Source organism: Myxocyprinus asiaticus, chromosome 29, assembly GCF_019703515.2.
Source record: "Myxocyprinus asiaticus isolate MX2 ecotype Aquarium Trade chromosome 29, UBuf_Myxa_2, whole genome shotgun sequence".
Taxonomy (NCBI): Eukaryota; Metazoa; Chordata; class Actinopteri; order Cypriniformes; family Catostomidae; genus Myxocyprinus; species Myxocyprinus asiaticus.
Window position 1 is genome coordinate 15,262,710 of NC_059372.1, and position 14,940 is coordinate 15,277,649.

At 38.4% G+C, this 14,940-nt stretch overlaps 2 protein-coding genes across 3 annotated transcripts in view; both read right to left on the reverse strand.

The window, feature by feature from the left end:
- The window catches only part of LOC127419700 (armadillo repeat-containing protein 1-like), a 118,724-nt gene that overhangs the window by 86,206 nt on the left and 17,578 nt on the right, over positions 1-14,940 (reverse strand). The window lies entirely within an intron of this gene.
- myb (v-myb avian myeloblastosis viral oncogene homolog) lies at positions 445-14,223 on the reverse strand. Of its 2 annotated transcripts, none has more exons than XM_051661327.1 (15): positions 14,034-14,223; positions 11,994-12,111; positions 11,534-11,605; positions 10,772-10,864; positions 9,697-9,917; positions 9,097-9,319; positions 8,908-8,976; positions 8,456-8,560; positions 7,725-7,916; positions 5,919-6,031; positions 5,587-5,698; positions 3,627-3,749; positions 3,253-3,336; positions 3,041-3,108; positions 445-2,681 (listed from the first exon to the last, which is right to left on the reverse strand). In XM_051661327.1, the coding sequence occupies exons 1-15, from the start codon at positions 14,054-14,056 to the stop codon at positions 2,678-2,680; spliced, it is 1,620 nt and encodes a 539-aa protein (XP_051517287.1). In that variant the 5' UTR covers positions 14,057-14,223; the 3' UTR covers positions 445-2,677. The 2 variants fall into 2 exon arrangements, with proteins under 2 accessions (XP_051517287.1, XP_051517286.1); XM_051661326.1 differs by having other exon boundaries at positions 3,041-3,145; positions 14,034-14,222.

Sequence of the window (14,940 nt, forward strand, 5' to 3'; positions counted from 1 at the left end):
TAGTTATGTTTATTCATATTTTTAATATCAGTTATGTACTTTGGGGTGTTCCGGGTTTAGTTTTTAGTTATTTTAATAGCACCGTCTCTACATGTTTATTGGTCATTGCTCCTGGAAGGGCCATTATTGATGAACTTTATGTCATCATGTGCCTTTCTGCAATTACTACAATGATTGACAATACATTATAAAGTGAAAAGCAGATTTTGTTTTATAGTTCCAGAATGTTAGTGTATCAAGTGTATATCATTTAATAATATAAACAGTAATTAACATGGTCACCATTAAGTTCTAATGAAAAACTGCAAAGTAGAATTCCCCTTTTTTAACACTTTTTATACAATTATAGAGAGGAAGTTAAAAAGTCTTGGTAGGGTAGTGAAACTCTAGCAAATGTAACATTTAAACACCTTTTAAATTTGGAAAAATGCAACTGAAGAGACACAATAATTTTTTTTTAAGTTTTAATAATTGATCCTTTGAAACCAGAACGATTGTTAAAAAAAATAAATAAAAAAATAAAATAAAAAACATTTTCTTTAAAATTATCTGAGGAGACAGAAAAGTGTGTGATGTGTGTATGTATCTGCGTTCAGGGAAAGCATTCCTAAAATAGCCTGAGAGTATACAGTTGGTGACATTTGCATGTCCTTTACTATGCTCGCTGATAGTGTTAATGGGTCATTCCTGATTCTCCTCATTCATACTAATCTTTACCAGCCTTTATCATTTCTTTCTCATCTTACAACCCATACTGACCCATTTGAATACTACACAATTGCTGTTATCTCACTGCCCACAAGTATCTAAGTAAATACTGTGAACCACACTTGTTTGGCATACTAAAATGGTGTATGTAAAACAACTGCGTTCATTTGTGTGGGTCTCTTTTGCTGTTTCTTTTGTCACACAAGAACATTAAGGTAAAAATCATTATTTATACACAGTAAAGGCCATCACATTACATACTGTATCTGATTACATTAAATTGATTAAATGATACTGTAGGTTTGTATGAAACTTTGCATCATATATAGTGTTTTCATTTTGGTGTAATGCACATCTCTGCCAGTGAATAGTATTTATGAAGCATTAAGGAATGCGGAAAGCAAGTTTAGGCTATATAAAACATTTTTAGATTATAAACGTACATACATACAGTGGGGCAGTTCATCATTAAACAACATAGCTTTAGAAATTCTTAAGTTTCCATAATGGAAAGGAAAGCATAGATACAAGGCCAGAAATGTTTTTTAAAACACACACTGTATTTACAAGGCAGTTATAAAAGTATAAAAACGCATGAAAAGTTCATAATCAGTGTAAAAAAGTGTTTGTACTTGAAGCTAATACAAAAAATACAGCGAATAACAAAAACGTTATTGCTAAATGCTTTTCTTTTGATTGGACTCTGCAATCGTAGTATCAAAGGATGATTGTATCAAAAACAAGCCTACTAGGTATAAAAGCAACAATAATTTCAGTGTTTTAAAAACTACAAATACCAATGTAAATCTGGTCAGAAACTGAAATGAATTATTAAAAAGTTTTTATGAAAAAAAAAAAGGGGATACAGAAATGTTTTGTTAATTCAAAGGCAAATTTTCACAGTTTAAACCCTTGATTTGAAAATGCTTGGTAAACTTTTTTCTTTAGCAAATACAAAAATGAAAAAAATAAATAAATAAAATAAAATAATAATAATAATAAAATAAAAAAAATAGTTTTGATCTGTTGAAATCTCTGCATAGTTGATCTAAAACCTGAAATAGTGCTAATATAATGAAATCTCAACGTTGTGGTTTCGATCTTGAACTCTTGAAATGGCAACACTACTAAACTGGCAGAGTACATTTGTAAACTAGATATATCACCTAACATCTAAAATTTTCAAATTTGGCAAAGTGATTTTTGTAGGGGCTGGGCAGGGATGCCATAATCGGTTTGCTAATGCCTGTTTTGGCCAGGAATGCATAGCAGTCCTGTTAGGCATTTGTTTGATCTCTGCGAGGGCAGTTCAGTTCGACACACACACAAAAAGGGTTTTTAATTTTGTCTAGTTTTGGGTGTATGATTTTGATAATGCTAGGAGGACCCTTCAAGCTCCTTACAATTAACACGCTTAGTGATTAAGACATGAGCAGGAAGCCCAAATACTGGGGTCAAACACTGGCAAAGGCGGCCACTGTAGTTAATTGATATTCTTAATACAAAATAATAAATTACTGCAAATTGTTCCTTATATTAAAATCCATAAAATTAGAACCCACATAGAGAATTCATTTCCCGTATATAATACAAAATATATAATACAATATTATTAAAATGAAATAGAAAGGTAGAAAAAACACATGAAAAATGTCTTTGGTTGGTTCAATCAAATGAATGCGGGCACAGCTTAAACATGGCCAACTAACATTGACTGTGCATTCTAAACAATGGCTTTGAGCCTCTCCCAAATTAAGTACCAAAAGTTTTGGAGTGTTCCTCTTTTGCTTCTTTTTCAGAATGGTTGTCTTCTAGTTCACTCTCCCTCCATCTTCTTCCCTTTCTATATTTCTGTTGTCTCTTTACATGACCAGTGCTCGTGAAGAATAATTGCTGAGGTATTTGTGTGAGGATTCAGAGGGCATTGTCTGGTCCTCCGTCTTCCCACAAAGCACCTGTTCCCATGTGCTCATCTGCGGCAGAAGAGAAGTGGAAAGGGAGAGAAGAATATTAAAGTCAATAAAAATCATTAAGTCAATACTCACTACTACAAAGGACTCTATAAAGGTATAATCACCAGCTATACAGCTTATTAATCAGACATTAAAATATATAATACATATAAATGTATACTGTATAATAAATATGTAAATACTGTATATGCAGTGGCTCCAAAAGGTATTTGAACCCCAGTGTTTAAAAATATGCATTATATAACAACATCAACATTTTGTTATGACTTTCAGTGTGAACAAAGTGTGACTTCAGGGTTTAAATACTTTTTAGGGTCATTGTAAATGTGTATATATGGGTACAATGGTAGCTCTGGTACCTGCAGAGGACTTCCCATGGCTCTGCGTGGCAGGTGGGCGGCTTTGTGTCCATCCTCAGTTTTTTCTGCTGTGGGAAGCATCAGTACAGAGCTAGTCAACAGATCCTACAGCCACAGAGAACATAGCCATCAAATATTGTTAGGAAATCAAAACGGATTGCATAACAGAGGAAAAAAATAGCATGAACTTAATATGATGCCAGGGTACTCACAGGCATGTCATGGGCGGTGCCACTGGAAGGGAAGAGCTGTGTGTGTAGATTTTGCCCCTCCCACTGCAGACAGGTTGACTCCACCTACAAAAAAGTGCCAGATACATTCATTATATATTATATCGTTTTATATTTTACAGTACATTACATTCATAATCCTATTTATATAATGTCTAACATCCAATTTATTCCCCATTCATCAACTTGAGTGGACGGATAAAACAAGTTTGACTGTGGACTGATATTACTAACAAATTCAAATAGTAACGTACAGACAAGACGTTTTTACATTTCTGCAATTTGAATATCACATAGAGACGTATTCAAATGACGGAACACAAAGAGCTCACGTAAGCCTGTACGAGCAAACCGACCTCCTGTTTGATCTTCTTCAGTGGGGGCTGGTCCAAGTGCACACTTCTGACACTGATCTCACACTCCTGAGGCTCCTGCTTGATAGCACCAACCACTCCAGAGTCCAGTGAAGGACTGTGGGCCTAAAACAGCACCAGAATTGAATCTTAGAACAAGATATTCCTAACAAACTTAAATGCATGCACACACACACACACACACACTATAGGGGAGGGTAAAAATATAGATTTTCTGATGCATCGCGATCTTTATATGAATGATCTCGATATCGATTCTTAAATCCCAAGACCGATCTTTTACTCTATGCGCAGCACTCTACAGTGAGAGGATTTACTCACATTTGCAACCAAATTTCGCACTATGCGACTAAAAATGTATATATTGGGCAACTGGCTGGTAAATGTTCAGATTTCACTCATAAGTTATTGTGTAGTATAGTGGTGGAATATTCAGCAGAGAGATCCTTTCACTGCGTGTTGAAAGTAAAAGTTGTTCCTAGTCCAAAGACGCAATCCACGCAACCCATTTGTCATTGAATAATGTCTCTTTTAATACCATTTCTGCTCTTTACAGTTGTTGATCAAAAACAAAAAAAACTGGGGCCTGGGTAGCTCAGCGAGTAAAGACACTGACTACCACCCAAGGAGTTGTGAGTTCGAATCCAGGGCGTGCTGAGTGACTCCAGCCAGGTCTCCTAAGCATCAAAATTGGCCCAGTTGCTAGGGAGGATAGAGTCACATGGGGTAACCTATAATGTGGTTCGCTCACTGTGGGGCGCGTGGTGAGTTGAGCGTGGATGCCGCAGTGGATGGCGTGAAGCCTCCACATGCGCTATGTCTCCGTGGCAACGCGCTCAACAAGCCACATGATAAGATGCGCAGGTTGATGGTCTCAGATGCGGAGGTAAGTGAGATTCGTCCTCCACCACCCGGATTGAGGCGAATCACTACGCCACCACGAGGACTTAGAGCGCATTGGGCATTCCAAATTGGGGAGAAAAAGGGGAGAAAAAACAACCAAACAAACAAAAAACAAACAAACATTTAATTCTAATCATGCAGAGCATGGATGAGATAAAGTCATTTGAGTCTCTCTCATGAACATGCGCTCATTTACAGACGATGTTTACAGAAATGCCAGTTTTCTTAGAGAGACAGTGCCAGTGGGGGCCTGGGTAGCTCAGTGGTAAAAGACACAGGCTACCACCCCAGGAGTTGCCTAGCATGAATCCCAGGGTGTGCTGAGTGACTCCAGCCAGGTCTCCTAAGCAACCAAATTGGCCTGGATGCTAGGGAGGTTAGAGTCACATGGGGTAACCTCCTCGTGGTCGCTATAATGTGGTTCGTTCTCGGTGGGGCGTGTGGTGAGTTGAGCGTGGATGCCGCGGTGGATGGCATGAAGCCTCCACACGCGCTATGTCTCCGTGGCAACATGTTCAACAAGCCACGTGATAAGATGCGTGGGTTGACGGTCTCAGATGTGGAGGCAACTGCGATTTGTCCTCTGACACCCGGATTGAGGACTTAAAAGCGCATGGGAAAAAAATCAGTGTAAGTACTTGTAAATAGTACAAATTATGCAACTGAACAATAAACATGTAACAAAATTATTGATTGAATACATGGATTTGTTCATTTTTAAAAAGCTAAAATGTCACCAAAATGATGAAAAAATAAAATATAATTAGTAAAAATGTTATTTTTGTAATGTACCTAGTTAGAAGGTCCCCTGTACAATTAACAGCATTAGTTGGGAGAGAATTTCTTTCATATGCATGCAAAAGGGACATTATAACTGAAATATACCCATATGAATCAATATCAAATCAGATCGAAACGAGAATTTGTTAATCGGAATCGAATCGCATCGCATCGGGAAATCTGTATCAATACCTAGCCCTAACACACACACAAACACACATACATAAAGGTCTATATATACAAATCAAAAGAGTCTCACCCGCTTCAGAGGTCCATATTTGGTGTCTTGCATTGTCAGTGCGGATTTGAATGGAGTGGGTGTGCGAGGAGAGCACTCCATGATGGAACGCCTCAGATTGGGGGTACGGAATCTGAAATGTGACACCCATATATAGGCACTTTTGAATTATGTAGCATCTCATTATAATGCTATTATAATTAGCCTTTAAAATGTCAACACACAAAGTCTTAATCACATATAATCTGTGATTTTGCTTAAAAACTTTGTTAAAAATCTTATCACAAAAATAAATGTTGTGTGATAAATTCTAACCCAATTACAATTGCAGAGAAAATGTAATGGCTCCTTACAGCTCATTTTCTTTCTGAGATCGAAGAGCAAGTTCATGCTGCAGTGCTTTCTGGGAGCAGACAGGTGAAGGCGTGACGGTGTCCGAGTCTGGGTTTACTGATGCACTGAAGAACTACAATGGAAGGGAAAAACACTACAATTAGATACTAAACACACAAACCGCATTTTGAATATTCAGAGCTTTAAGATGATATGTAGATAGGAACAAAATCTGGATAAAAATAAAATTATTATATTTAAAAAATATATATAATTATATATAAATGTAAATATTATTAAATGCTTTTGGAAGAGTGTATTCTAAAAAAAGAAGAATTTTCAGAAATTCTGTCAACATTCACTCACCTTCATGTGTTCCAAACATGTATAACCTTTTTCCTTGGAACACAAAAGGAGATGTTAGCTTCACTCACCATTCACTTTCACTGTATGGCAAAAACATGCAATGAAAGTGAATGGTGGCTGAGGCTAACATTCTGTCTAACATCTTCTTTTGTGTTCCACAGAAGATAGAAAGTCATATGGGTTTGATACAACATGAGCTTAATTTTGAATTTTTGGGTGAACTATTCCTTTAAATATTAATGCTAGGCTCAGATCAATATTTTGGCATGATGTTACGATATTCTACTACCAGAGAAATACTGGTATGCCACGGAAAACACACCTGCAAATATTTGCTGAACATAAAATCAACAAGTGTAACATGAATAGCTGTCAAGTGAATTAAAAGTGACTGCATGCTTTAAATTGTACACTGATAACAGGGCGTTAATGGGGTGTTCCTTTCAATCTGCCCCAAGCATTTAAGAAGGCAAGACAACATTCCTTATTCACACACAACACACTCAGCTGAATCAAAAAAGATAATTTCTGATACTGAAGTTGATTGCTGTCTTGGCTATATAGTGCTTGACATCACCAGGGAACTAATAAAATCAAGCAAAACCAACAGTGCCACTTTTTAAACACTCATTCTGTAGAGATAAAATGAGTTAAAAGGGTGTCATGAAGGTGTAAAAACACAACATTAACCAGAATAACCTGACATGAGCAACCTAAATAGAGCTGAAGTAATATAATCTAATATATTTTCTCTTACACACACATTATGTCACCCTAATGCACACTCATAGGGGTTAGAAATATGGTTATATTTGGTAACATGAATTTATGAATCCTTGTGCATTTTGCACATTCAGATTGATATCTATTAGTGTGATTGATTAGACTCATGGGGCTCAGATAATCAATATAATGCTCATTGATAATTGGGTGACTGATTGGATGGGGTTTTTGATTATGGAATGGCGGTTTCAGGCACCACAGTCAAAAGTTTGGACACATACAGTACACTACACATTATTTCTATTTTCCACATTTTAGAATAATAGTAGCCTAGAAATAGCAGAATGGAAGTATGGGATGGGACCACAAAATGTTCAAAAAAAAACAAAACAAATCTCATATTTTAGCTTCTTTGAAGTAGCCTCCCTTTGTCAAGCATTCTCTCAACCAACTTCATGAGGTGCCACCTGAGTTAAACAGTTTTAAAGGAGTTCCCATGTATGCTTGATGGCTGCTTTTTCAAAACTATCTGGTCCAACTTTATATTTGTCTACACAAGTAATTTACAGCATTTAAACATAAGCCTTTGGATCCAAAAGGTTTTTTAAAGATAAGGAGAAATTCAAGACCAGTGTATCCAAATCTTTGACTGATGTGTACATTAAAAGGTCACCAATCCTTTTAAATTTGTTTGGATGGTTTGTCATCTAGTATAATATACATTCTTTGTCTTTTACCGAATCAATGGCATCAATAAACTCTGGCAAGGTGGAGTTGTTGTCATTGTTTGGGCTGTTTGTGTTGCCATGGGCGCTCTCTTCTGGAAGGCAGCCCTGTTCTAGGGATGGGGCTGGGACTGAAACAGCCACCCCGGCCGAGCTGTCTGTCAAAGAGCCCCGGTTCCACCCACCGAAGCCAGCCATGGAGATCTAAAAGAGAAAAAACAGGAAAAAGATCAAGTTTCAGAGAGAGAAACTGTGTTTATGTGCGTAAGTGGGGGTTGTTTGAGGCAAAAATTGAGCGAAATAAGAGGGATGGATGGAGGAAGAATGATCAGAGAGAAAGGGAACTTGTCGAGTTGAATGATGTGAAGTGTTGGGAGGGGGGTCTGAGTTGCACAAGGAGTTAAACAGAGCTTGTGGTGTGATAAGGGACAATTGCATCATTAAGCCAAACAGTTAGAATGTGAAATAGACCCCCAGATGCTTCCTCCAATTAATCACACACACACACACACATACAAGCACACACACACACACATGCACACACAGACACGCATATATTTACTCTATTTATTAATTGTTTCTCCAACTTCTTGCATTTAAAAAAAAAAAAGTATTCTATTTATGAATTGTTTTCCAAATGAGGACATGCCCAAATGTCCCCAAAGAGAGGTTTTGCCAAATTTAGTAAACTACTGGTTACACATGTGTCCCTAAACTATGGCTAAGTACATTTACACACTTACGTGTGGTGCTTGTTGCCCCTTCAGCTCGTTTTCTGTTGACATCAAGAGCATCTCAATCTCCTTCACTCTCTTTTCTTTCTCGGGGTCCTCTTCGCTGTAGTGTCTCTAAAACACAAGAACAATGACGGTATAGAGTGAACAAAACTTGATGTATTCTTCTACTTTAAAGACAATTCTTAATGCAAGTTACTGATCTTACTGTGCATAATAAAGTTTAAATGTTTGTATTCATAATCTTTTTTTCAAAATGTAATAACTTGCTCCGCCTCTAAAACGACCTTTCCTTTCGACTGACATATACTTAGTCCTACATCCTGTTAGTTACTTGACTAAAGATTAATTAGGATAATTTACGCTTTTATTAAAGCTCAACATTTTCAAGTGGTGTTGTGGTCATTTCCATTACCATTAGCACTTTCAGAATAGCTTCAACATTATTGCTCTTTGGTTACCTGGATAGCAGCAGTGCCATGTTGAGGAATGTTCAAGATGTTCAGCTGAAGAGCAAGTGGAAATGGCACCTGGATACAAGAAATAACATTTATGCAAAACACCACATTTACCTTGAGTGTGTCCTCTTTGACCAAAATTGCATAATTTAAATAGGTAAATACGAGTGAGATAACATTCATTATTCTTACCCGTTGTGAGTCAGACATGTAGTATGGATACTGATTGTTTATGGAAGAGGCAGACATGGATGCATTGCTTGTTGTGTGATTGTAGTTTAGTAGGTGAGGAGGTTTAGCGTAGCCATTGTTAAGTGGAGTGGGGCTCAATTTAGCGGCGTGCTGCAGGTAGCCCTCCTGCTCGACTTTCCGCCGCATAGTGGAGTTCCAGTGGTTCTTTATGGCATTATCAGTTCTGATAATACAAGAATAATAATTAGACCTTCATTAACAAACATATAACAGGGTTCCCACACATTTTTACCAATGAATTTTTCATTTGTTATTTTGTTTGTGATTACTGGATGAGGATTTTCTGATATCCTTTTATAGATATTGCACTTACAAACAGCAATTTCTAGCTGATGAAACATTTTAGAACTGAACATAACTAGAAAAACTTATAACTTTTTTATATATTTGATTAATTTCTATACCATTTCCAGTCCTTGAAAACACAATTTTGAAATGTCCTAATAGTTTGATGATTCCAGGTTTTGCTTGACTGTGGGAACCCTAATATAAAAATAATTCAAACTCTGAAGTAGCATTTTTTTTTTTACATTCTCTTACCTGCCCGGAAGTAGCTTAGCAATCTCCGCCCAACGGTTTCCAAGTTTCTCATGAGCTTTGTAAATAACCTGATCTTCTTCCTCGGTCCAGGAAGTCTTCTTCACCTCTGGGTTCAGGTGGTTGTGCCAACGCTCTCGACACTGTTTACCGATCCGACCTTTCAAGTGCTTTGCGATCACAGACCAACGCTTAGGACCGTACTTCTGAACCAATTCAATCACCTGAGACCAAAGAAAAGAGATAAACAAGTCAATAAATAAAGGGACCAAAAGTGAGCAAGTACAATGAAAGTGAATGTTGACTGAGGGTAACAGGTTTCGAACAACATGAAGGTGAGTAAATGATAACAGCATTTTCATTTTTGGGTGAACTATTTCTTTAGGCAGGTTCCAGGGGGAACTTGGAAATATTTAGCTTTTAAAATAGAAATTGTGACTTATATTATTGAGGATGTCAAAAGGTTACACATAGTTAAATTCAAGATTTTGTTCTGAACACATCCAGCTTCTTTTAAAAGTAATCCAGTATTATACGAGTTAAAAGGAACACATTTCAGTGTTGATGAAGGGGTACTTTATCCTTGTGGGTACACACGGTTTGGAAACACTGACTTAGAGCATGGGAAAAGGAAAAGGAGGAGTACGTAGCTAGAACTGAAAGAGGGGGAGTACTAGAAGCCCACAAAAAACCCAGAGAGAAAAGGAACTTGCATTGCATAAGTGTCTTATTATTGCACACAGATACAGATAGTGGTATTACACTGAATATCTGCAAAATACACCTGCGAATGACTTCTGCTGGGTCATAAAAATTATGATAAATAGAGAAGCACCTGGTCCCAACAGTTAATCATTACAACACAACACCCACTCTATGGATCTTTATCCCCCCCCTCAATTCTCTCCTGGTTGTATGAGGATTAGTTGGTTGTGTAATAGCAATTTTGCGGTTGTATTTTGGTTGTTTGGGATTTTTCTGAGGTGACATTTTGGTTGTGGTCTCCTATCTTATGGTAATATGTTGGGTTTTAGCTTAGAGTCCAATTATTTTGTGTCCTAGATGCCATTGGTCTTACCCGTTGGTCCTCTTCTTTAGTCCACGGTCCTTTGATTAGTTCAGGGTTGAGAACTTTTTGCCAACGATGCTGACACTGAACATCTGTGCGATTCTATGAACACATAAATGGATGGAAAAAATAACGTTAGAAAACAGAGTAACTTGCACTGAATTGGATGGATGTAAAACAATGCATTTGAGTTAGATGTTCTCTGAATGAAATTGCCAGGTGTTTTGGAAACCCCACAGAGTGATTCAGAAATGAAACAACTTCAGTTTCTGATTCTTGTTCATGTGCCGAGATGTACGCATAACGATCTATATCTAGATTTTGATTCTTGGCTATAATAAGACCACAGTATCTCCATGTATCTATGAGTGTGTGCATTGCATGTGTCTGTACACATTTCTTTATATGTGTCTGTGTGTGAATGTGTGCTTCTACCTGAGTGCACATTTGTGTGTGTGTTTGTACATCCGTGTGTGCATGCAGGTGCACAGTGGATTCTGAAACCCTGCCACCCCCCCGCCCCCATTTGACTCTGTTCCAAACTAGGCCAACCAATGAGGAATGCCCAATTATGCAAAATTTTCCAAAACGTGCACACACACTTCTGCAGGACCTGATCCTTTGGCTATTTACATGCAAATGCATATATCTAAAAACACCACACCTAACATAACCTAACCTAAACTAACCTAAACCCCTAAAGTCTAAATACACAAACTACACACATAGACACATACACACTTAAACAATCTCACATAAACACACACTCACAGGCAGAAAGCTGGCGATGACTTTCCAGTCCTCTGAACCATGATGCTCTACCAGCCTCTTCAACTTCTCATCCTGTTAGGAATAATCCAAACATTTTAGAATTGAATACATAAATAAATAATCAACTAAATAATGCATGTTTCAGCAAATACACACACCTCACAAAAAGCTACATAAAGACTTTCGATAAAATTATTAATGAACTCATAGAATACAAAAAACAAAAAAAACAAAAAATAAATAAATACTATTCCACTTCGGAATAATGTTGTAAAAGTGACATCACTTGTTAACAGTAAATAAGGCAAAAAATACAAGTTTCTTTTGTCCTTGGAATTTTACCCAACATTATTAATTTAAAAACATCATTGCTATCAAAATCATTCAGAATACAAAAAAAGTCATTTGTAAACTTTGAAAATAAACGCTTAATCCAATACAAACACCCAGTTTTGCATACCTCTTCACGTGTCCAGCGCGTCTTGCCGAGGTGGCGTTTTCCTGTCTTGGCATGAGGACCATCGTAGTCATGATCATAAATCTCCACATCATCATCATCTTCATCGCTACTGTAAACACTGGAGGTAGGGGGTGTTTGAAAATGATAGAGTGAGAGATAAAGAGAGTAGGGGGGCAATAGAGAGTAAGGGTAAGTGGAATGGAGTGGAGAGACAGAGGAAATTGGGGGGTGGGGGGTAAATAGAGGTCAAGCAAAAGAGCAAATATGAAGGACAAGGGGCAAAAAAACAAAGTAATGGGGGACAGGAAGGAAAACAAGAACGGATCCTCATTAGCATGTAAGCTTTAGATGTATGTTGTTGACATACATAAAACAACACCCTTTCACCCCCACACTCCTATCACAGATTATAGAAAAATTAAGCGATAACACAGTCAACACAGAACTAGAGTGGCTGAACCAGTACAGCCGGCAGGTTAGCATGCAGGGGGGACACGCTCAGAGAAACCTGTTCTTATGTTTTTGGTTTCCACAGAAACAGCAAGCGTGTGTGTGGACTCACACTGTTTCATGATGGAAGCGTGTTCAGACCTGCACAGGTACTGTCAAAACCATCTCACCTGGCCGGCTCTTAGCCAATCAGGATGATGCATAGACAGACGTGGAGAACAATGTTCCGCTAGACTTTGCGTCACAGGTGTATGAGTGCATATGCATGTGTGTGTACTTTTAAACCCAGTGTTTGTCCTTACCGCTATTACTTAAAACAACAGATACAGAAGATGATAAGTCACTTCCTTGACTCCGAAGTATTTCACAGGAAATTTCAAACTCAAAACGTTCCAAGCTCACAGAAATAAAGCCAAATTAGTCAAATAGATACAGCTTTTATGCTTTGCATTTGCCTCGCTGACTTGTGTCATTGTGGCTGAAAGCTTATTCAGAGGAATTTTTAAAACATTAGTTTTTCATCAGACCCCAACTCGCTGTAGTTCATCATAATCTTATGTGAGCAATTTATTCATTTATTAAACAAATCCTCCATTTGTGCACCTGTAACCTGAGCTTAATACACTATCTCTTTATATACTAACATATACAAGTATAAATGGTTCCAGTTTGGGGCTCCTTATGCAAATGCTGCTGGGCTGTATGACTGTATTTCTCTACCGCAACAACTTTTTGTTTGCTCGTGTAGTCATTTTACGGGCTAATAAAAGTCATCGGCGTAACAAGTGCACTAGTGACATACTTTTCTGGACGGGAGAACCCCACAGTCTCTCTAAATTAGCAAAGTCTTATGAACTACACGATGTTTATGTAATTTTAAACATGAACTGTACACTATAACAGCCTACTAATTACTCCAAATCCGACAGCTGCGGGACAGGAAATTTCAAAACTCTAAAAATAATCCATGCCGTTTACATCTAGGCTAATCTCAGAAATAAATGTAAACACACTAATACGGTCGCACCGCCTTAAACGCGCGTTACATTTATTATAAGACGCTCAAACAATTTAAAAACAACATATGCGAGCATGCCGAGATGTTCTCTGCAGTCGCCCGCTATTTTTCGAGCACATCGCCGAGCTGTCACTGCGCTTTCTCGTCCATTGAGTCCTAATCGTATTGTGTGTGTGTGTGTGTGTAATTTTTTTGGGGAAGTACCGAATCTCAACGTAACCTGTTGAGCGGACCCGCACGCGCTACCAGTGCGCTCGGCGAATGAATGAAAATTTAAATGTACATCAGCGCGAGACCACCGCGCGGGCGCGAGCTAGGAGCGCACATGCCAGATGTCCGCTTGTTCAGCGCGGCGCGCGCTGCAAACTGAAGCTCATAATCAATCCGTTGAGAGATGAATGTGTTTTCAAAATGCCACTAAATACATTTTGAGCATGCATTTATGTTACCCGTAAGAGCTGTCTAATCTTATGTCTTAATGTCCACATGTGTCCGTGGAGCGCAATCTATTAAAGTGAGAAATAAAACAGGCGCAAAAGTTCACATCAAACTGTTTAACTCTTAAATCTCACCTGTGTCTAGGTCGCCTCGCCATCCCGGTGCTCAAGACAAGGTAAAGAGGAGATAATGAGTGCGCGCGGCTCAAGGGTGCTGAAGTGTGGAGTGCTGTCAGCTCCTACGGTAGGCTGCACTTCGAGGAGGAAGTGCCGATATTAAACTCTGTAGCGGAGTGTGCGACACTGTAAACAGATCCATCAGACAAAGCTGGGACTGCCTCTCCCTCCCGCTAAATTTGGCGCCTCGGGTCCTGCGCATGCGCGCAACTATTCACTCACCAGAGCGTCTTTGAGGTAGAGCTGCGCGCTAATCTTCCACTGTGTTTTTCCTTTAGAACAATTATATTGTGTTTTTCGTGGTAAAAAGGCAGGGAGGGGTGGCAGCGTGGTTCTTAGAGGACAATGTGCACTGTGAGTGGGAGTGAAAGTGTGGCAAACCGAGGGGGAAACAGAGCGTGAAGGGTCCGGCCGGGCATCAGCACTGTTTCTGAGGCTGAGCATGCAGGTGTTCACTTACGGAGAGCCAATAACTCTGAAAACACCTAGTTAAAATAAAATGTTATTTCCTGTTAATTATTTTATATTGTCTTCTTTTCTCACTTTCATAGGGTTACAATGGTTTCGCTTTTACTTTGTCAGAAATGTACCACCTCTGGGTTGCTTATAATTTCACTTTGCGTCGCAGTTACACAATACATATATCACTGTGATTCTGCTGTTGAAATCCACGGTTTGGCTATTAGTTTGGATTGAAAAATAGAGAAGCTTGTTTTAAGTTCACTTACATGTCCAACCTGTTGCCATGATGTGATAGTGTGTGTAATTGCGTAATCATATACCAGCAAACTCTCTCTTTCTTTGTCACATGCACCCACTGATCACAGGATCCTTGAGGGTTGTAGTCTGCTATGTTTTTGTCTAC